Source organism: Drosophila biarmipes, chromosome X (genome assembly GCF_025231255.1).
Source record: "Drosophila biarmipes strain raj3 chromosome X, RU_DBia_V1.1, whole genome shotgun sequence".
Taxonomy (NCBI): domain Eukaryota; kingdom Metazoa; phylum Arthropoda; class Insecta; order Diptera; family Drosophilidae; genus Drosophila; species Drosophila biarmipes.
In genome coordinates, this window is record NC_066611.1 from 22,023,795 (window position 1) to 22,046,115 (window position 22,321).

At 44.4% G+C, this 22,321-nt stretch overlaps 1 protein-coding gene across 5 annotated transcripts in view; it reads left to right on the forward strand.

Moving 5' to 3' along the window:
* The window catches only part of LOC108023361 (broad-complex core protein), an 87,981-nt gene extending 65,694 nt beyond the window's left edge, over nucleotides 1-22,287 (forward strand). Inside the window, exons 9-10 of one of the 5 annotated variants that reach the window (XR_007763758.1) lie at nucleotides 11,832-13,552; nucleotides 16,313-16,400. Coding sequence is in view for 4 of the 5 variants with exons in the window: in XM_050886336.1 (XP_050742293.1) it covers nucleotides 4,594-6,008 (1,415 nt within the window). In the remaining variant the exon portion in view is untranslated. Of the gene's footprint in view, nucleotides 1-89; nucleotides 2,450-4,593; nucleotides 10,126-11,831; nucleotides 13,553-16,312 lie in introns of those variants that run through there. The other 4 variants (XM_050886336.1, XM_050886350.1, XM_050886339.1 and 1 more) reach the window with 4 other exon arrangements.
* Nucleotides 22,288-22,321: the final 34 nt, after the last annotated feature.

Sequence of the window (22,321 nt, forward strand, 5' to 3'; positions counted from 1 at the left end):
AGACGAAAAAATGCAATTAATTCAATAAAAACTCGTTGTCCTTGGGCTAATGCGACGTTTTCTGACTTTCTTCCCCACTTTGTCGTCAGGTAAACTGACGACAAATGCTACAACTACTACAACAATAAACAACAACTTGATTACCAACAACAACAACAACATCAACAACAACTACGATTACTCTCTACCAACCAAAACCAACAACTCAAAAACAATTCCAACTACAACTCCATCACCACCAACTACAACAACAACAACAACTCCAACTCGACCTACAGCCATCACAAGTGCCTCCGGCATCTGTGGCCTTAACCTCTCCACATTTGCAGCCAACGGGAGCAGCGGCAGCAACGGCGGCCTCTCAGTGACTGCCCTGCTACCCCAGCAGCAGCAGCAGCAGCAGCAGCAGCAACAGCAGCAGCAGCAGCAACACCAGATGTCGCAGCAGCAGCAGCAGCAACAGGCGAACAACTCGAACAGCGGGCAGCAGCAGCTGCAGGCCAACGGAATCCTCGCCTGCAGCACGCCCACGCCGAACACGCCCACCACCCAGCAGCAGATGTTCGCCGCTGTCATGGCCAACATGGCGGCCTCAGCGGCCTCTGCATCCGCGTCCGCCTCGACGAGCGGCAGTGCAAACAGCTCGCTAAACAACTCCAACTCGGCCTTGAACACCTCGGGCGGCAACGGCGGCGGCGGCAGCGGAGGAGGCGGCGGAGGTGGACTCAACAGCGCGGCCAGCGGCGGCGATGACTTCCGATGCAATCCGTGCAACAAGAACCTAAGCTCCCTGACGCGCCTCAAGCGGCACATCCAAAATGTCCATATGCGCCCCACCAAGGAGCCCGTGTGCAACATCTGCAAGCGTGTCTACAGCTCGCTGAACAGCCTGCGCAACCACAAGAGCATCTACCACCGCAACCTCAAGCAGCCGAAGCAGGAGCCCGGCGCCGGCGCTGCCACACAGGCCACGGCCAACAGCTTCTACCATCAGCAGCACCAGCAGCAGCAACTGAACCACCACTCCTCCTCATAGGGCTTCATGTACTTCGACTACCGCCAGCAGCATCCGCAGCAGGCTCCGCATCAGCAGCAGCAACAGCGGCACCACCACCACCCGCACCCGCATCCGCACCCCCACCCGCATCCGCACCCGCATCCGCAACACAGAGGGTTCTCCAGTTGAGGGGGAGGAGGTTTTTGTTAAGTTTGAACGAACTGAATGTCAAGCATATGTAGGTGTAAGGCACAGGACCCACACACACCACACACAACCAGACACAAGACGGTGCTTTTTGTACACATTAACTATTAAACCGCAGGATTTAAACAGAAAAAAGATGAGCAGATGAGCACACTCACAAAAACACAGTCTAGGCTAGTTACAATTAGTTGCCTTCGGTAGTTGCTAAGCACAGGATACACAGTTTATACAGAGTAAATTGATAGCCGTTAATAACCCTAAGGTAGCCCAAAAGAAACATCCCTCCTGTAAAGTTCCCACAAGTTACGACCCACCCACTTTCCCCTCACTTTACCCACCCCACCCCATCCCATTTCACTCTTTGTCGCCAGCTATACAAGTCTTAATACCGTTAAGTAGGAGCTAACAGAGGTGCCCGTAGTGAATTCTTCGAAATGGCTTTAACTAAATACAATTTATCCGATGGACAGCATATTCTGTATACACCGTATGATAGGCATCGATTATAGACGTATCGATTTCAGTGGGGGATATGCAAAGCGTTAGACGTATTGGTTATCTCTCTGCACGTTACACATTAAAGTAAAGACCAAGCTGCAGTTTTTTACCTTTTACGTAGTATATACCTGCATATGAATATATATAATGTTGAGGAGTTACGATTAATGGAGGTAGTTTAGGAGTTTACGAGGAGACGAACAAGAAGCGATGAGCGAGAGGGAGCGACCGACCGAACGACCGACCAATTGCAAAGATCTTTTCTATAGTACTCTAAACTAGTTATCAAATTCTAAATAGTTAGTGTTAAGAGCACAACAACACACGCCCACACACACACCCCTTCCATGCACACACAGAAATCACGATGCATTTGTATCTCTAGGCTAAGAAAAATGTTTAACCATAGTCTACCTTTTTTTTTGCATTTTTTTGTATATTTAATGTTAGTTATGCGAATATTGAAAAATTATACCGAAATGTTTGACCGGATACTTCGATGAGTAAACCTGTGTTCGTTAATTTTTAGTGCTGCTAAGTAAAGATACAGACACGTGTGTGCGTAAGACCTATGAATACAAGCAAATATATATATACACCTATAAACACCACACACACCCACACAACCACAAACCAATGCAGTTCAGATCCATGTATGATATGAAGCGATTGCGGTTCTGTGCGAAGAACTTCACTTTCTATTCTAATTCAATTCATGATAATTACAATAAACGTCTACACATCAAAGCGATATTTCATTTACCACGCCCCACGCCCCAAGCCCCCCGCTCCTGAGGTCACCACCCCCCACCTCGTTGTTGTATGCATGTAAATCGAGGCGTTGTCACCCGCCTACCGTGGGAAACTAACAAGAAAAAAGAAAATAAAACCAGACCGACAGAGGTCCATCCCCCTATCTCTCTCTGCTCCACTCTGCGCCTATCTCTGTCTGTCCAGCCACATATCATGCACATATTGTCCTCACTCATAACCATACATAAGCTAGATCGTAGTGCCAGGACTGGGACCCTAGTCCCGCGTCAATGTATCATGTCATGTGTGCCGAACCGAATCGAAACGAACTTTGACCCCCACACTCACACCTACGCCGACACACTCGCACACTCTCTCGTGTCGAGCGCGAACTTCACCTACCTTAAGGACCCCTCAGAGGCAGAGTCAGCTAAAAAACTATAAATACTACCACTAACATCCCACATCCAAACCCAAACCAAAACCAACCCCTCCGCTTCACCATTAAAATGGGCGGTGAAGACCCCAAACCCCACCCTTACCCTCAGTGAAACGCTAAGTATCTGAATCTGAATCTTAGAGGTGCCCTCGATCCACTGACCCCTGACCCCTGAACCCTCGCACACAATCGAACATTGGAATAAGCCCCTGTGTGTGACCCAAAACCGTTCCCAAGCACGTTTAATATACCGCACATTTGGTTCTTTTTAACCGAAACCGAACCCGAACCCGAACCCTGAACCCAACCCAAACTCCTTAAACCTTGAACCCCTCAAAAAACAAACCCAATTGAACCCAACACAGGCAACGGTGCTGCGATTGAGTTTGAAAAAAAGAGACACTAGTGACAACCGCAAGAAAAAATTGACAACTTGCAACTAAAAACAAAATAGAAAAATACCGAAATAACTAAAAATGAGAAAATCAAAATAATACTAAACATTTTATATATACAACAAATCAATCAGGCCAAACATGTTTCAAAATTTTGCTAAACTTAACAAACAAATTGAGAAAATCACAATCAAAATCGAAATCAAACGAACAAAAAATCTGAACGCAGAACAAAATTGGAATTGAAGTCGAAATTGAATCGAAAATCGAGAAATGCGAATCGAATCGACAAGACAAGACAAATTGGTTTTAAAAGCATCCACGAAATTCGTGACAAATTACCAACGATCAGAGCACACCTAAATTGGCAACCAAAAAAGACACCACAAAATTATTCACCAGTTTACAAGGTCGTTCCCAAGGTCGTGGCAATGGCAACTGCAATCGTGGTTGCAACTGCAATTGCCACCGACCGTGTCGATCTATTCTTTCCGAATTCGAAACGAAACGAAGCGAACCGAACCGAAACGAAGTTCAATTCGATTCGAGCTCGAATTCAAATTCAAGCCGAGTTCCCCACCTGCGGCATGAGAACTGTGCGAATTCGAGTTCAACAACAACCACTATAAAACTAGCCACAGCAACAACAACAACAGAAACAGCTACAGCTACAGCAACAACAACAGTCAACAAAACCGTTTTATTACCATTTTATTTCCATGCGTTTTCCCCAAAAAAAAAATAAACAAGCAAAAAGGGAATGAAAAACCAACCCGAAACCGAAATCGAAATCAAACCGAAACCAAAAAATCGAAACTCCGAAAATGCGAAAGTTGCGAATCGCACTCCGAATTTGAATCTGAACTCGAAAACCGAGAACAGCAGCGTTTTTTTTGGTCAAAGCCAAACCAAAAAGTTTTGAGGATTGCATTCGCAAAAGAAGAAGCAAAAATTAAAAAGCAAAATATTGAACAAACATTTTGAAGCAAGTTAGCAAATTTACATTGTTTTGAGCCTGGATTTGTTAGTGTTATATAAAATTAAAACAAAAAACATACAGAAACAGATACAGATACAGTTGCAGATACACTGACAACGACAGAGCCACACTAACAAAAACAAAATCAACAAGACAAGAACAACTACTACCACTACAACCACACGCAACAACAACAACAACAACAACAACAGCAACTAAACAACAAGAAGACCCAAACAAACAAACAATAACAACAAAGTCAAATATACAGAAAAGTCACTATTGTCTCTTTTTTTCTTCTCTTCCTTTCTAAATGACCGTTTAGGTGGCAGCACCGGCAGCCTACTCGGCGGCGTCATAGTGCCCGGCGGTAGTGGTGGTGGCACCCCTAGTAATAGTAGTAGCAACAACAACAACAACAGCAACAACCAACAACAACAAGTAGAACACCAGTCATCACCACACCAACTCCTCCAACAACAACAACATCATTCCACACCACATACCAACAGTCCACAACAACAGCAACTGAAGCAGGAACAACAACTCAAGTCGGGAGGAAGCAGCAAGTCGAGCGACCTGCACATTGCGGCGGGCAGCGAGCGGAGCCTGTCCCGATCTTCGCAAGGAATGGCCGAGGCCGGCGGTCACAGTGCCACGCCCTCGCCCTCGCCCAGCGCCTACCACAAGCGGGAAAGGGAGCGCGAGAGGGAGCGAGAGAGGGAGCGTGAGCGGGAGCGAGAAAGAGAGCGTGAGCGGGAACGAGAACGATCGATGGATCGCGAGCGTGACCTCGACCGTTCCACGGGCGGCACGGGAGGAGGATCCCCGCCGCCGCCGCCGCCCTCCCACCACGCGCACTTTGGCCAGCATCCGCTGTCGCTGCTGCCCAGCCACCACCAGCTGCATGCCACCCACCACGAGCTGAGCGCCGCCGCCGCCGCCGCCCACCATGCCCACGCCCACGCCGCCCATGCGCATGCCTTGGCCCGTGCCGGATCGCCCCTGGAGCACCACCACCTGTTGCACCACAGACGCGCCTCACTGTCGCCCTCGGGAGCAGCCAGCGTTGGAGGAAGCAGCGGCGTTGGCGGCGGCGGTGGACGCGGTGGTGGCGGAGCGGCCGGACCCGGCGGACCGGGCAGCAGCCTCCTCTCGTCGGTGCGCGCCCAGGATGTGGCCCAGGCCAATAGGCTGCTCCTGCCCCTGCCGCTGAACGCCTGCCACCGGTGCGATGTGTGCGGCAAGCTGCTGAGCACCAAGCTCACGCTGAAGCGCCACAAGGAGCAGCAGCATCTGCAGCCGCTGAACAACGCCGTGTGCAACCTGTGCCACAAGGTCTTCCGCACCCTGAACTCGCTGAACAACCACAAGAGCATCTACCATCGCCGCCAGAAGAACCATCACTCGTACTTCCATCACGGCGCCGGTGTGGGTCAGGCGGGCAGTCCGGGCAGCCGGCTCCATCAGTCGCTGAGCTCGCTAAGTGCCGCAGCGGCGGCGGCCAATAACAGCGTCAATGTGGGCGGCGGAGCGGTGGGCGGTGCTGGTGGCAATGCCGTGGCCGCCGCAGCGGCAGCAGCAGCCGCTGCCGCCGAACTCCTGCTCTCGCCCATAGTGGGAGCCGCAGCGGTGGCCGGGGGAACGGCCAGCTCCACGCTCCAGTTGGCGGCGGCGCACCAGCAGCAGCAGCAACAGTCGTCGCCGGGCATAGTCAAGCCGTGCATGGACTTCTTATAAGATCAGCAGCAACTCTTGCAGCAGCTCTTCCACGTGGCTCTCAACAACTCCGCGGCGGCAGCGGCGGCTGCAGCGGCAGCAGCTGCGGCGGGTGGCGGCGGCGGCGGATCGGGTCCCGGAGCGGGAGCTGGGCAGGAAGCGATGAACGGAGGCGGCGGAGTCGGAGGACAGGAGTACGGAGTAGGAGTTGGAGTGGGAGGAGTGCAGGGGCCAAGTGGCACGCCCACTGTCGATCTCACGCAGCTGGAGCACTCAGGCGGCGGCGGTGGATTCCAGCACCATTTGCCACACCATCTAACCCACCAGCACCCGCTGTCCCACCAGCATCCCCACCAGTTAGCGCACCCGCATCCCCATCCGCACCAGCATCCATATGAACGCATGAATTTACTAGACCAATAAGCCAGGCGCGGGAAAGTATGCTACGAATGATGATCGGGCACCACACACACACACACATGCATACACTCGCACGCACACCAAGCAGGAAGAAGAAGGAGGAGGAGGATAAGGAGGAGACGAGGAATTACGAAGTAAAGCGGAGGAGGAGAACCGACCGAACGACGAAAAGGAGGAGGAGGAGGAGGAGGAGCACGATGAGATTAGGACTACTACTATACCATTTAGATTTCGGATCTCACAGAACGGAAAATTCAAAGACTTTTTCGGCCAGAACAAAAAACGAAATGAAAGAAACGTAAAATGCAATGGCAAACATCGAGTCGAAGCAATGATATTGATGTTTAAAATACAAGAAAGGAGAGGAGAGGAAGACAAACAAAAACATTTTTAGGCAAATGGAAAAACTGTGATTATTTACGACTTGATTATAAAGCAAGCAAAAACAAAGGTCTTTTACGATAAAGCTATATAGCTCTATATACATACACACATGCAAACGGACACACACAAACAGCACACACTGAAAAACACTCGATGAGATCGCGCTGGAATCGGAGGACTCGCAATCTGGGCAGGACACGTATACATATAAGCATTTTTTTGCCCATCCCAAATTGGGATGCGATTAGAGTTTGTCACGTTAATAACTAGATTAGGCGAAAGCGGAGCTCCCCAGCTTGGAGCACAGGACAGAAGACTGTTAACCATGCCACATGCCACATGCCACATGCCACCCGCATACCCTCATACCCTCACACCCTCATACCCACTACCCACCATACACCATCCACTCATCCACTAGCACACATACCCCTGAGTATTACCCAGAAAAAGCGCCAGATGCCCACGCCATCGAACTGAACCAAACCGATCCGCAGCCCGGCGATAAGGATGTGGATACGAGGGCAGTCGGGGATCAGAATGAATCCCAACCGATGTGCTATGCGTCGTGTCCAACCATCCCCATCACCTGTACAGCATCTAACTATTCTATCTTCCTCACATTTGCATACTATGAAACCAACCACACGCCCATAAACTGAAAGAGAACATACACTAAATGCATTTTTTTTGTTTTTTTATTATGATTGTAAGATATCAGAGATATATATATATATAAAACATATGTGTACATTTAGCAGCCACTAAATATTCATCAAATGAGTAGCAAGGTCAATGTAAAAACCACAAGAATGTAAACCTAGGCCTAAGTGAATGTGTGTGTAATACGATTTTTTTTACTTATCTACAATTAAAGCGTTGCTCTTAGGAAAAACAAACACACACGAGATACATTTGTACATGTATTTGCATAACTATGAATACGAATACGAATACGGATATATATATTATAACTAAGACTATGACTCAGCATAACGCACACACAGCAAACCATAAATCAATTTTGAGATGGGAGTCAGAAGGGCGGTGATCCAGATTGTATATAGGTGGGAATAGCACTGAGGGGGTTTACGATTATGGTAGTGAGGAGAGTTCGTGCGCGTTTCAAAGCTTGAAGAGGGAGAACGGGGAAACGGGGACCAGGACTGACTAGTTTTAAACTCAACCGAAGAAGAACGATGAGCGACATCGCTAAAAGTGAGCTGATAGCTCAAGAAACGAAAAATTCGACAATGAACAATGAAATGGTTGGTCCCCAGTTGATAAGTTGCCACCTATTAATGTAGTACTATGCTTTCCCATTGGCAGACTTCGCGACACTAAATGCATAATCAAAATTAGCAACCAGACGTATTGATGGTATAGATTTACTTTGCTTCCAGCACACCCTACCTTAATTTGAAGACTGATCATTCGAAGTAGAACTTTGGAAGGGGCGAGGACTAGAACTAGGGCAACCCGTGGCAGGAGCAGTCAGGCAGTTCAGGCAGAGGAACCGCGGAACCGCAGCGAACATTACTTTTAGGCGCGTGCAATTTCATCTTGGGTCTTTGGGCTGGGGTCCCCACCCGGGCATAGCGATGGGAAGGATGGGAGGGTAGCTAGGAGGAGAGCAGTAGCCTTAGTTAGAAGTCACACCTATATGACCTTCATGGCCCATATGATATGTATAGGTAGGAGAGAAGAGAGAGAGAGTTTGAGCGCTGAAACGTTGTGTGCGAGTATAGTCGAATTTTATTTTTTATACAACCTATTATATTTAACTCTTAGTGTAACTCACCCACGCATAGTCTAGGCGCATGGCGAAATTCTATTTCCCCAATGTATGTATTTTTTTCTTGCTTCTTTTGGCAAACGAAAAGTCTGAAAAGTTGATTAAGTTGAATCACCCACGTTTTGATACCAAAATTCGATTTACATAGCTTATGCACATACGACTATAATAAGTTAAACCGTACGAGTACACCCGAAACTGTGTCTGTATCTGTATCTGTTTCTGTAACTATATTTAAGGAGAACCCTCCGTTTGTTACGCTAGAGCCCAAGCGATCTGAATTCGCCAGCTGCAATGCCATATGTAGAGCATCCGAGTGCTGTCCCCAGCTCTCCGACCTCACCCCCAATGTCACCTCGTTTTTATTATATTCAATAAATGTGGAAATGTAAATCCAGACTTACTATGTATGAGTACTGAGAGTCACATAGCAGTTCAAAGAAGTGGAGACAAGATGTCGCAGCTTTGCACTTTAAATGTCGATTATTTGAAACATGTACTATTGCTAACAAACTAACAACTAACATGCATCGCAGATAACAGTTCACAGGCCCCAGAGAGTGTATGAGAGGGTACATCATGTGAGTACAGAGTACAGAGCCCAGAGCCCATAAACTCAACTAACTAAACTGAGGACCTAACCAACTAACTAAATAGCATATTGATACTCGAAATAGCAGCAGTAAGACCTCGATAAGCGGGGAGTCCTAACAGAAAACCGAAATATGAAAATACCGAAAACCAAAAGCAGGAAATAAAAAACCAAAGCCCAAAACCGAACTCAGAACCACGATTAAACAATACCGAATAATCAATAGTAGGTTCGGCTGTTTAACGTGTGTACTATGACTACTTTTTTTTCCTATTCGTATAGATGTTCACCCCTAGTCCCTAGTCCCTAGACCATAACCCCTCCCCAAAACCGCAGATCGCAATCTTTCCTAATCCCTTGCCAGTTAAGTGAATGTATGCATACCGAACCGTATTATCCAATGAACCATTAGCTCCAAGCCACATAAAGCTTACAATTACAATTACATTAACAACTACAATTACAATTACAATTACAATACGCGATATTTAAAGAAAATAAACTAAACTACAGTAACAGTAACAGTAACAGTAACAGTAACAGTGCAGTAACTACATGGCTATACGTACATAAGTAAAATAGCAAATCCGAGGTAGCGAGAAGGAGAAAGGGCGGCCTACCCCCAAGACATTCAATCGAATATGCATAGAAATAGAACCCAGACGGTGTTGGGTGAAGAAAGGGTGCGAAGGCAGTGATGGGGGTCACCCAAGTGACCCCTATGCCACTCCGTTCAGCTTCTTTCTGCGCCCAGAATCAGAAAGACAAGCCAATACAATAACAAGTATCTCATATAGTTGCAAACACTCGTACACAAACGCTTGCATACTTATAGCGGTAGAAATATAATCCATACCAGTATCCGTAACCACCACACCCACACCGCAATAGAACTCGAAATCAAGGCCGATCGAAGATCAAGCCAATCCAAACCAATCCTGTGAAAACAAAAAGCATAAGTATAAAAACAGAAGTTTCTTTTGGCGACACTTGAACGAGACTTTCGAATTGTTTGTTTATTATTCCCCCAAAGCTCGAACTCGAACTCAAACTACAACAATAAGAACTATTAAGTTTTCCACTCTAGCCTAGTAAGAAATGTACATTTTTGCCTCCTGTACGTTCACTTGTACATAAGCAAGGTGCCAGCACAAGAACTAACCCTACACTCACAAAACACTCTTATATACATATGCAAAGCAGAAAACAGAAACAAAAAACTTTGGATAATTCATAATTTTATGTATTTGTGTAAGTGTCAAGCAGACAGCCCTAAGAAAAGCTATAGCAAAGGCAAAATCAATACCGAAACAAACAAATCCGAACCGAAAATGAGAGAGGAATGCAAACCCTTTAAGTTCGTTATACGTAAATCGGAAAAAAAAGTTAATTAAAATCAGTCGAACGAAAGATACCCACAAAAAAAGAAAAGAAATGAAAAACGCAACGTAGACACATTCACACCCACTCAGACAGACAGAAGGAAAAACCAAGTATTTTCATAATTAAAAACAAAATGATATCGTGTTATTATTTAAATAAATAGAATGTATATAAGTGAACCTTTGTACGTGCCGAGGATTTCTTTCTTGACCCACCAGCGTGGTTGTCCTGTTGTGCTGTTGTTCCTGGGTCATCGAAATGGAACTTGGAATTGGGAGGGGGCCACTGGGGCTCTCGATTCTGCATCTATGTTTTCTTCCCTGACCCTGACCCCGACCTTGACCCCGACCTTGACCCCGACCTTGACCCCGACCTTGACCCCGGCCGTGACCCCGACCATGTCCCTGTGTTGCCATCTGCGCGAGTGTCTGGTGCTGGGGCCACTCATTCAGTCCACTCCACTTCAGGTCATCCGCGTAGAATGTCGCCTAACCTTGTAGTGGTCGCCGCTCTCCGTGTCCCCCCAGTCGATCATCGAGGCCTAACACCAGTTCGCTATATTAATCCAACACTGCCTCACCACCACCCACAATCCACCACCCACAATACACCACCCTCAACCCGCGCCCCACCCACTGCCACACGATAACTGATAACTGATCACCGATAACTCTAGATGTAACCGTAACTGTTAACTGTTAGTCGATAACACTGGCCACTTACTCATCACCAGCCGCCATTGGTGGTGGTGCTCCACTCCAAACCCTCAATCCAATCCAATCCACTCGGCTCACCCCATTCCGGCTCCGCGGGAGTGCAGTGGTGGTGCAGCGACTGGACTGCAGTAATATATATATATCTATATCTATAATTTTAATTTGTTTTTATGTACGTATATGTAATGTTATTTATTTATGTCTTTTGCCATTCTGCCACATGCCAGACACTCAAACACATACACCTGCAGTTGTTTTAACCCTCTGCGCTGCCGGGTGGCTATTCATGTGTGGGCACCATTCATTAGAAACATTTCAGTTACTACCCCCCAGTCAGAACCTATAAATCCAAGAGAAAACCCCAGCGTAAGAACGGTCCGATGAGTCGTGACCAAGACCCCTTGAGTGTGCATTGAAGCACATACTATGCAATTAAATACCGGTCACTTTTTCCGTAGTTAGGATAAGGGTTCGAAAAGACAAGAACCAACCAAATACCAAAAACCAAATACCAATCATACCAAATCCAAATCCACCAATCCACCAATTTGCAGGAAACTCGCCCAAGAAACTCTTCTCATGCCAGCTCTGCGGTAAGCTCCTCTGCTCGAAAGCCTCGCTCAAGCGTCACATTGCCGACAAGCACGCCGTGCGCCAAGAGGAGTACCGATGCGCCATCTGCGAGCGCGTCTACTGCTCCCGCAACTCGCTAATGACGCACATTTATACCTACCACAAGTCCCGTCCCGGCGAAATGGAGATGAAGGACATTAAGCTCTATAACCAGTTCAACTCGTCGATCTGAGACTTAACGCCCTTGCCGGGTCGCCTAACCAGCGTGCCGCAGCAAACTCAGCATCATCAGCAACCACATCCACAGCAAAAGCAAAAGCAACAGCCAACCATAGCGAAGAAAGCCAGCACGACCACGACCATGACCAGTAGCACCACCACTCCAACGCCGACCCTGACTTCTACCTCAACTGCATTGACAGATCTGCCGGATCCACCGGATGTCGCGCTATCTATCTATCCGAAGCGACCCATGCCGCTGGACGATCAGTACCAACTGCTAATCCAGCAGAGACAGATAATGACCCTATATGACTACTACCTCTATCAGCGTAACAGCAGTCACAGTCACAGCCAGAGTCACAGTCACAGTCACAGCAGCAGTCAAGGCCCTTCGATTGCCACCACGAGCAACTAGAGACATCGACTAGAACCTTAGCTCAAAACTTAAAGCAATGCCATTATGTAGTGATATATATACATACCTATACATCTACCTACCAATCTATTATGTACGACGAACAAAGAGAGTAGACCCCATTATTATTATTATTATGACAGGGGAAGACGAATACGAACAATATAATATACACATTATATGCTTAACACTTAACAAAAGACATTAGACATTAGGTAAGCTAGTTATGGGAGGTCGTTTGGAACTCCTTTAGATTGTAGTTAGATTAGCCAGATCAACCTGTACATCGATGTCGACCTAACGTAGACTTGCTGACTTTTTCACAAACTCATGCCTATGGACCAGTATAAAGATTACGGATATACACTGTTTACACTCTGTGGCCTTCTTTTACCTTATACCTCATACAACGTACTCGTAGTCAATTTTACAAATATAGCTCCTTTCGTGTTTATGTTAGTTCGATAACGGACGGACCTCGCACAAGTTGCCTTTCTAAATATCTACGTAATTTCTCACTCGACCTAGACAAGCTGGACCTATTGAACAGATTGTAACGAGCTTTCTTCCGTAACATAAATATACTAATATAAAATAAAAGAAATAATATACAATTATGAATATATGTATACATAAAATGACTCGAAGACGAATAGTTGATAATGGAACGTAAAGCACAACTTAGGCATAAGTCCCCCAGTTCGCCGATCAACTTGTGCCTAGTGCTATAAATGCTGCATCAACGACAACAAGAACTATGGTGTGGCATGGTGCGGCTCGGCTTGGCTCTACGACAGCAACTAACACCAGACAACAGGCCTCACATGAAACACAATTTGCCGAGCCGAGAATGAGACACAAGATGACAGTCGCTAGAGATCCAGAACCCTGAAACCTGAGATCGGACGGATGTGAGCTGGCTCCAATTGACCTCGTACCATGATGTAATGATGATGTACCAGTGTACCACAGCCGCAACTTTAACTTTACTCGCTACCAGCGTCTCGCTACTCGCACCCGCTACTCGTTAGTCAGTCAAAGTAGAAGATCGCGCGCTTGCTAAAGGTTAGCCCAACATCTTAAACTACATTGGTAGCCAAGTATCCGACCATGCGCCGATACGTAGTTAGTACATTACATGCTATCTCCCTCTCATGGCCTCGTTCTACACACTGTCTCACTCTCCTGAGCCCTAGCCATCTCTTCTCGGCTGTATCTGAGTCTCAATCTGAATCTATCTGTACACGTATCTCTTTCCAACTCTTTATCTATCTTCTATTTAATCGCCATAAACACTAACGATCCATCGAGCGTGCCTCGCCATGTCGGCGCTATCGATACGCTATACTCTGTACAAATTGTTTCTAGATGCAAACAATTAACCAGACCAACCACTGTGGTATATCAGCATTGGTCAGCTTGCCACTAATTCTACGCACTCTCCTCGTCTAAAAGCGCCGCTCTGGCCACCATCCGCCTAAGTACTCTTATATATATTTTAACCATTGTATATTGCCTGCTCACTCGCGCTCCGAACTCGCTCCCCGCTCCCCGCTCTCGTTCTTACTTTCCACTAGACTCGCCGTAGCTATAGCCTAACCTCTAACCACTCATGTACAAAGAACATCTGCGACCTGTAAGTACGACCCACTCACTCGCTACCGTAGTCGAACTCGCTCTCTACGTTTCCTATGCGATCTGTCTTCTATTACTCGCTCACACGCCTAACAAGTAATACTCTGTATTAAATCAAGGCGTTCACCTTTCCTTCTTCCTGCTCCTCTACGCTCTCTATATATCTCTGTCTATCTTAAGCTTTACTAACCGTAGTGACCAGAGCGATCTCGCTCCTCCTGGATTGATTTGGAAATTTTCAGCTCAAGTCGCGAGAAGATTCGCCCGGATACGGGGAATACCGATCCTCCCACTAACAGCCCTTTCTCAGCTCCTCTGCTCATCTGATCTTCGAACCTCTGCTCCTCTTACGCCGCGTTGACTTGGCATCTGCGTTTCCAGTGCTCGTATTGTTGTCTCTTTCCTCTCTCTTCCTCCTTTCTCTGTCTCATTACCTATTGTTCCCTATGATGCAACTGTACAAATAAGCAAGAGTACTACCCACATATGTAAAAAGAATACCTATTTCAACTATAAATATAGAATTACGAAAATATAGAGAACTAAAAATGGATAAAGAACGCTGCAACTACAAATACATAGATCCTTAGATAACATTCTCTTCAAATAATTAACTTTTTGTTTTGGTAAGTTTGCGTCGTCGGAGGGCCACGACAAATAACATACATACCATATGTAAATCGAATCCAGACTCTCCACGCTTCCTCCACGCTTGATCTATCAAAATCGAGTCGGGGCCCAATTACTAACTGCAATCATAGTTTATCATTTACTTATCGCTTTCGTTTTGTTCAAGTTCCCTAATTTACTTGCAAAAGAAAAGCAAAAAAAAACGTACTAAACCAGTTTAACCAAACAAAACTGAAACAGAAACCAGCCAAATTAAATCAAACCGACGAGTGAAAGCTCGCAAGACACATCTGAAATCGATATTTGAAATGTGATTAGCTTCTAATTTAGTCTAATGTTTATTGCTTTACTTTTGATTCTTTGCTCTCGCTTGTCTCTGCATGCCACTCGCTACTCGCTACTCGCTACTTGCTACTCGCTTTGCCTCATCGCCATTCGCTGATCGCTTGCATGCGTGTGCCTTCATCTGCTTGCCTCCCTAAATTTCCATACCGCACATACCCACTCAAACACACACCCGCTCACAACCACACCCCCGCATAGACACTCATACATACACACACATACGAACGTGTTTTGATTGCATGTGCACTTTGTTTGGTTTTGTAGTGTAACTTGTTCGTACCTCCTAATGTATATATCTACAATCGGTTGTTATATAGCCAAATTTCCCTATTACGCCTACGCAGTAGTTAAGGGTGTATAATGTACAGATCAGTTAAAATAAAAAACACTAGGAAAGCAGTTAGTACAATCAAGTAGAATTCCTTCTCTGCCATAACTCACACATATGCATATAACATAAGCTCAGACATGCTAAAGAAAAACAAAACTATCAAAATCAAAATCAAGGTCCAAACGTATCAAGCCATCGACAAAATTAACCGCTTCCGTTTCCGATACGATGCGTTTCCGATTCGTTCTCTAGAGAAATGTATAAATAAATGAAAAAACAACAACAAAATAGAGCGCGACGAACCGGAAACACCAAGTTCGGAATGGCCAATGTAGTGGCAAAAAGCTTAGATCTGAACTTGAAACCGACACACGCATTTATCTTTACCTTTATAATAATAAACACACACATATATATTCGAGTATTAAACTATATAACGCTTTACCTCTACTCTCTGCTAGCAACCAATTCAAATTCAATTCAATTCAGGCAGTTCTTAGTGCTAAAATAGAGCATTCAAGCATTTACCACCTACCGTATTTTATTTTAAACATTTCTCCTCTATCCTGTCCTGTCCTCTTAAAGTCAATCCCCCTCCCTATGCCCACTCCCGCCTTCCCCATCCCGAAGCAATTTGACCAATCTACCATGTATCTTCACCCCTTTAACGTGCACTTTTATTTTCATACTTTCTGAACCAACCACAAAAGCAATATAAATATCAATACCAATTACCAAAATACCGATAGATAAGCCTAAACCAGTTTGAATTGATAAGACCTCCACAACCCTATCAAGCAACCCTATCAACCAGCCCACCTCTGTAGCCACCGTGCCCAGTCCAAAAACGCTCTAACGCCTCTCTTTTTGTATCTCCTGTGCAGGCCCGCACAGCATCAGCCGCTCCGCAGCGACCTCGCCCACCAGTTCTACCTCATCGCCGCCGTCGCCGCCCACCGCGCTGACCTCGCCCACCAGTTCGCTGAATGGCAGCTTGGCCGCCGCCGTCTACAGCCTGCACAGCCATGCCGCCCATCATGGCCATGTGCTGGGCCATGCCACCTCGCCGCCGCGTCCCGGCAGCGTGGGCAGCAGTGTGGGCAGCAATCTCTGCACCTCATCCTCCTCAGCCTCCAACAACAACAACAACAACAACAACAACAACGGCAGCAGTAACAACAACAATGGGAACAACAGCGCCTCTAGCAACAACAACAGCAGCAGCAACAGCAACAGCACGAGTCCTGGCAGCCAGTCGGGCGGACAGGCGTCGGGCGGAGGCGTGACCCAGGCGGGCACACCCCAGCTGCCGCTGCGGATGCCACCACCCACCAGCGGGGGCATCAACGAGCCACAGGAGTGCCCCTACTGCCGGCGCACCTTCTCGTGCTACTACTCACTGAAGCGGCACTTCCAGGACAAGCACGAGCAGTCGGACACGCTGTACGTGTGCGAGTTCTGCCACCGGCGGTACCGCACCAAGAACTCGCTGACGACGCACAAGAGCCTGCAGCATCGCGGCTCCAGCGGCATGCTCAAGCGGCTGCTCAAGACGTCGGCCATCAAGCACGGCCTGGTGGGGCACAATCACGGGCACGGCCACCACCCGCATCCGCATCACCATGCCCTGGCGCATCCGCGGACCAGCCTGTTCGACTTCACCAGCGAGCTGGGACAGCCGCCGCCGGGCATCCAATAGGAGCTAAGTTGGAACGCCATCTTTTAGAGAACGAAACTGCCGGGTGACCGACTGCAGCATCGGTACCATCGGTACCTTCAGCACCACCAGTGAGCAGCAGCCAAGACCAGCTACAAACACTTTGCCCATTGTTTTTCGCACTGGACCGAAGATCGCCATGGTGATCTTCAGCCTGCAACTAGGTCTTAGCTAATTAATTATTAAGCATAATTAGGCATATTTTGGCGTCAACTGTTTTATTATTCTTATCCCTATGTTAGGTAATTATTACGATTATTATTATTATTAATGATTAATTATTGTATCGAGAACCAGAATCAGAAACCTTTTTTTTTACGTAACCCCCCCGTATCTTATCCATTCGTACTATATATACGTTAGTTATTTTGTGCTGCTCTCACCTACTTAGTAGTTGAAGCACCTTCGCTGCTTCATGTGCAATACCTCAAGAATCGTGTAAATAATTTCGATAAATCATAAATACCTCTGGAACTGCTGCACGAGCGGGCCAAACAAAGCAAGGCAAACACACAGACATCGTGAAGTTGCGTTTAAAGAATACTTATTAGAGTTTAGCGTTATGTTAACATACTAACGACAACAAACAAACACAAAAAACAAAAGCAAAATGGGAAGAGAACGAAGGACTAGAACACGCACACAAAACACACACACTTACACACATGCTGGGGGCGTGACCCCAAGGGGGCGGGAGCGGATGGCGCAATAACGGTACATATCATACAAACTGAATCTGCAGCAGAAACGAATCCCTCAGATGAAGCTGCATCCGAAATCGCAAAACGAATCTTAAGTAGAATCTGAGCCACCTGTCGGGCGCCACCGGTACTCAGCCCCCGTGGATACGCGGCCCCGCATAGATTTATAGTTGCTGTCGATGTTGTTGTCTTGGTTCAACGCAGAAACAAAAACAACCACACTCACACAATCATTGTAACTTTTTTTTGATAGTTTGTACCTCAATAAACCTCAGTTTTATTTGCCAACAACTGCTGCGCCTAATGTGCGTTCTCTAAAGTCGGTTTCCAGAAGGCGAAACGATCAACCTACGGGTCGACGGCAAATAGATGTAATAATAAGATGTGTGTATCTTTTTTTTTTCAAAGCAACCTTACTGTAAATGTAGCTTTTATGTAAGAACATAGTCTAAGAGATTAACGCAAATCTAATGTTAAACATAAAGTCGGTAGAGCACAGAGAGTTTACCATGCAACAAGCAAGCAAACAAACAAACAAAACCAACCAACAAACAAAAGAAAAACGTTATCAGGGATAAAATATCAAGTATGTAGTAGAAAAGTCAATTTTTCTGCTTATTCACATAGACGACGAATAAAGTAACAGAAATTGAAATCATTTTTTTATACACAAACATATGTAAAACACACTCGCGAACGAAAAGCTAAATGAGCATATTTGCGAAGGTGTAAGCAAGTGAAATAACTATACTAAAGTCTATGTATACATGTAAATACTTTACACCATTTACCATATATACAATACAATATATACCGATGTACTGATGTACCGATGATGTACCAGTACTAGTACGTGTGGTGTACCGAAGAAGAGCTGTAAACATTTTTGCAAATCGAGGACTAACGTATTAAAAACAAAACCGCAAAGTAACTCAGTGATTTTTCACCAGCGAAGTACAAATGTTCTGAAATTGAAATTAAATGTTAATAACAAGAGTCGTAAGAGCAGAGAAAAGGGAGCAAATCAAGTAGAATTGCGTATATGCAGAGCAGAATCAGAAATTGTCGATCCACGAAGCAATATCTATTCACGGTCCATCAGTTTATCCTTGAAAGCAGATATAACTAGAAGAAGGAAAACACAAAACTGCCCTACTCAGACTGCAAGTGCAAAATTACACCCACGAACATCTGTGTTAGAAAAGATTTCAAAGTCAAAGGTCAAAGTCAAAGTGAAAACGAAAACGAAAACGAAAAAGAAAGTACGAAGAATGTGTATCAATTCAATGTCTCAGGAATTTCTTAAACTTAACCAATTTACACCTTATATTACGAAAACACAGCAGGAACGTCTGGCGAAAGACAGCTACAAAATCTTCCAATCAACACACCTCCAGCGGGGGCATATCATCATCTTCATCATCAAGTGCGAGTTTTCCCTTCCGATTTCTTGTCAACAGAAGCATAGATATAGGGCAATAACAGATACGGATGCAGTAGTAGGAATAGGAACAGTTGTAGGCGATTAATTAGTATTCTTTGTGCCATGCTACCCAGACGAAACCCTAGGCATAGGAAGTAGGCGGGGAGATATAGGATAGGATCGGACTCCCGTAGAGTGTAATAGGGATTGGTTGAGGATTCTCGAGGTCTCTTTCCTTATCAGCGTCCAAGCGCACATCCATCCAGGTTAAACTACGTTCATACAAATACGGCTTACAGCGTACTCAGGCACCACGTTCTCAGTAATCAGTAATCGGACAGAATAGTACCATGGGCAGTTTCGGCTCTGCAGATCCGACATAATCTTAATTAATTTATTCAACCCTACCATACAGATACAGTTACTTGTGAGCGGTCCGGGGAAGGAAGGTTGGGGAGGTCAAGAGGTCAGAGGTCAGAGGTCGGAGGTCAGAGGGGATGAGTAATGGGATAGGTGGAATCAAAATGGGATGGCATGATAAGGGATGATTCTCTTTTTCATCATAGCATAGTTTTAATTCTTCCACTTACAACTACTTTACACGTATTTATGATATCTTTTTTTTTTAATTTTAGAATTTAATTTTAAATGTTTTATACTTTATTAATCTAACCTTGGACGAAAATTACATTTTATTCTAGTATTTAATTTCCTAAAGTTTGTAAGACATTTATGACTTTTTTAAATATTACGAATGCAAAAAGAAAATCAGAGACAAAAACGAAAAATAATGCAAATGCAAAACAAACTGTGATCTTAAAAATCTTTGAAAAGTGAACAATTTTCATTTTCCTTGTGCGAAATTCCATTTTGGCTGTTTATATTTTTTAATTATGTTACCACAAAACGAGGCAGCTAGCCTGACTCGCAAAATTTATGTTTAGAAACTCAACGAAACTGTGAATGCGAACTTTTGTATTATTTTTTGTGAACCTTCTTTATACACTTATTGTTTATGTATCCAATTAAAAACCTATTCAAAATTATACTTTTTGGCATATGTTACAAAATAAACAAATCATTTTAAGCAAAACAAACACAAACCATATTTTCCTCGGCCCCAAACGGTAAACGATACATATGCATACTTTATTTGTGTTCTTATTATTTGTTAAACCCTAACCACTCGAAGAGCGAAACATCGGCAGAACTCAGGGAAGCCTTACTATGCTCAGGGAACCCCTATCACATGTGCCCTCCATCGCCCCCAGATCGTACTTACTACAACACAAACAGATCGCTACCAGAAAAGAAATGAAAGAATCAGAATCAGAACCAGTACCAGAACCAGGTGCATTTCTAGCGAAAGGATCTAGCATGGCCAGAATAAACTGATAGAACGACGCATATATTCGTACCATTAATAAGGAGATTTTGAATCATATTAATGTAGTTTATAGCTCTAAAGTTCGTATAAAGATATTCTTAGAAATAGAAACGTATATGTATACCCCATATTTGACGCACTGTCCCCACCCGAAGGCAACCTGCACATAAATGCATAATGGTTAGACGCCAGAGACACCCGACAGTCACTGAATTTCTATCTAAATATCTATTTATCTGTTGTTATCTGTCACTCTCCCATGCGCAAGTACCTTGTACAAGTATGTGTGAACAAAATTTTAAATTGAATATGAATTTGAAATTGAATAATCGAAGAAAGCGTAAAATTACTACAATGATGAACAAAATGCAACGCATATCACAAAACATTCAGTACGATAAGAAAAGGGAAAATTATTACAAATTACAAATTAAAACACAAAACCTAAATCGGAAAACCATTAGATAATTGAAAATTATTAGTCAAAATTATTTATTATATTATATACAATACATGTGCATATACAGACATATATAATTCTATATATGTGTATACTGTACAGGCATACATATATAGGCAAATGTGAAAATGCCCAAAGCCAAATACATTTCGAAACTACGCTGTTTATTAATTTAACTTTTCGGTATTTAAAACAAAAATCTGTGATTAACTACAAAATTTAAATTTTAAAAATTAATTGTATAGCGCCCAGTAAGCGATAACAATGTTTAAGCTTGATAGCGAGCAATCCAAAACAAAAAAAAAAGGAAAACAAAAAGCGAAAATGTCGAATCAGACTCGGAACACAAACTTTTTGGATTTTATCTAATAGTCAAATACGATGTATATGCAGTTGCATTTTTCCACACTTTCGGCTATACATACTCACATGCATATTTCACTGAGAATCGGCGCACTCTCTCGGATGGCAAGGTGACCGACGGAGACACGGATTCAGATGCAGATGCAGTTGCAGTTGCAGATATAGATACACTTACCCGCTGACACGTCCTTCAACCGATACAAATCAATGCACAATACATGCAGATTAGTTGTACTTGAAGGAAACCTGAGAGAATATTTAAAATAATATTACTATTTTTTTTTGTAGGATTTACTAGAAATAATATATATGTAATTTCGAACACTTTTAAAGTCCGAATTTATTAACAAAATAAAACGAAAAAAAAATAGGAAAGGAAGGGAGAAGGCAGATGAATAATTATCATAAAGTCAAGCGAAAAATTACACGTTAGTAAATAAATGGCACAAATAACAAGAAACTCATTTCATGCATACAAACATACATGTATACAAACTAATTGTACATTTTTTATTACTAACCCTATTGAAAAATCAAACAAAGTCCCCTGACAGCATATGTAACGCAACGCAGGAAGTGAGAGAAGCACTTAAGATCGAAAATACAAAAGATATATAGAGATCGGGTCAGGAGGAGTGTAAGGATGTTTATCATGACGGAGTGCATTTTGCATGCTCAAGTGTACTGACACCATTTGAAATATGGCAGCACACACATGTTTAACGACGGCAGGAAAGCACGCATCCAACATAAATATATATAAATAATATAATTACATGTATACAAAGAAAACACTAATTATTAATAAAAAAAAAAAAACAAAACAATTGACGTGTTGGTTT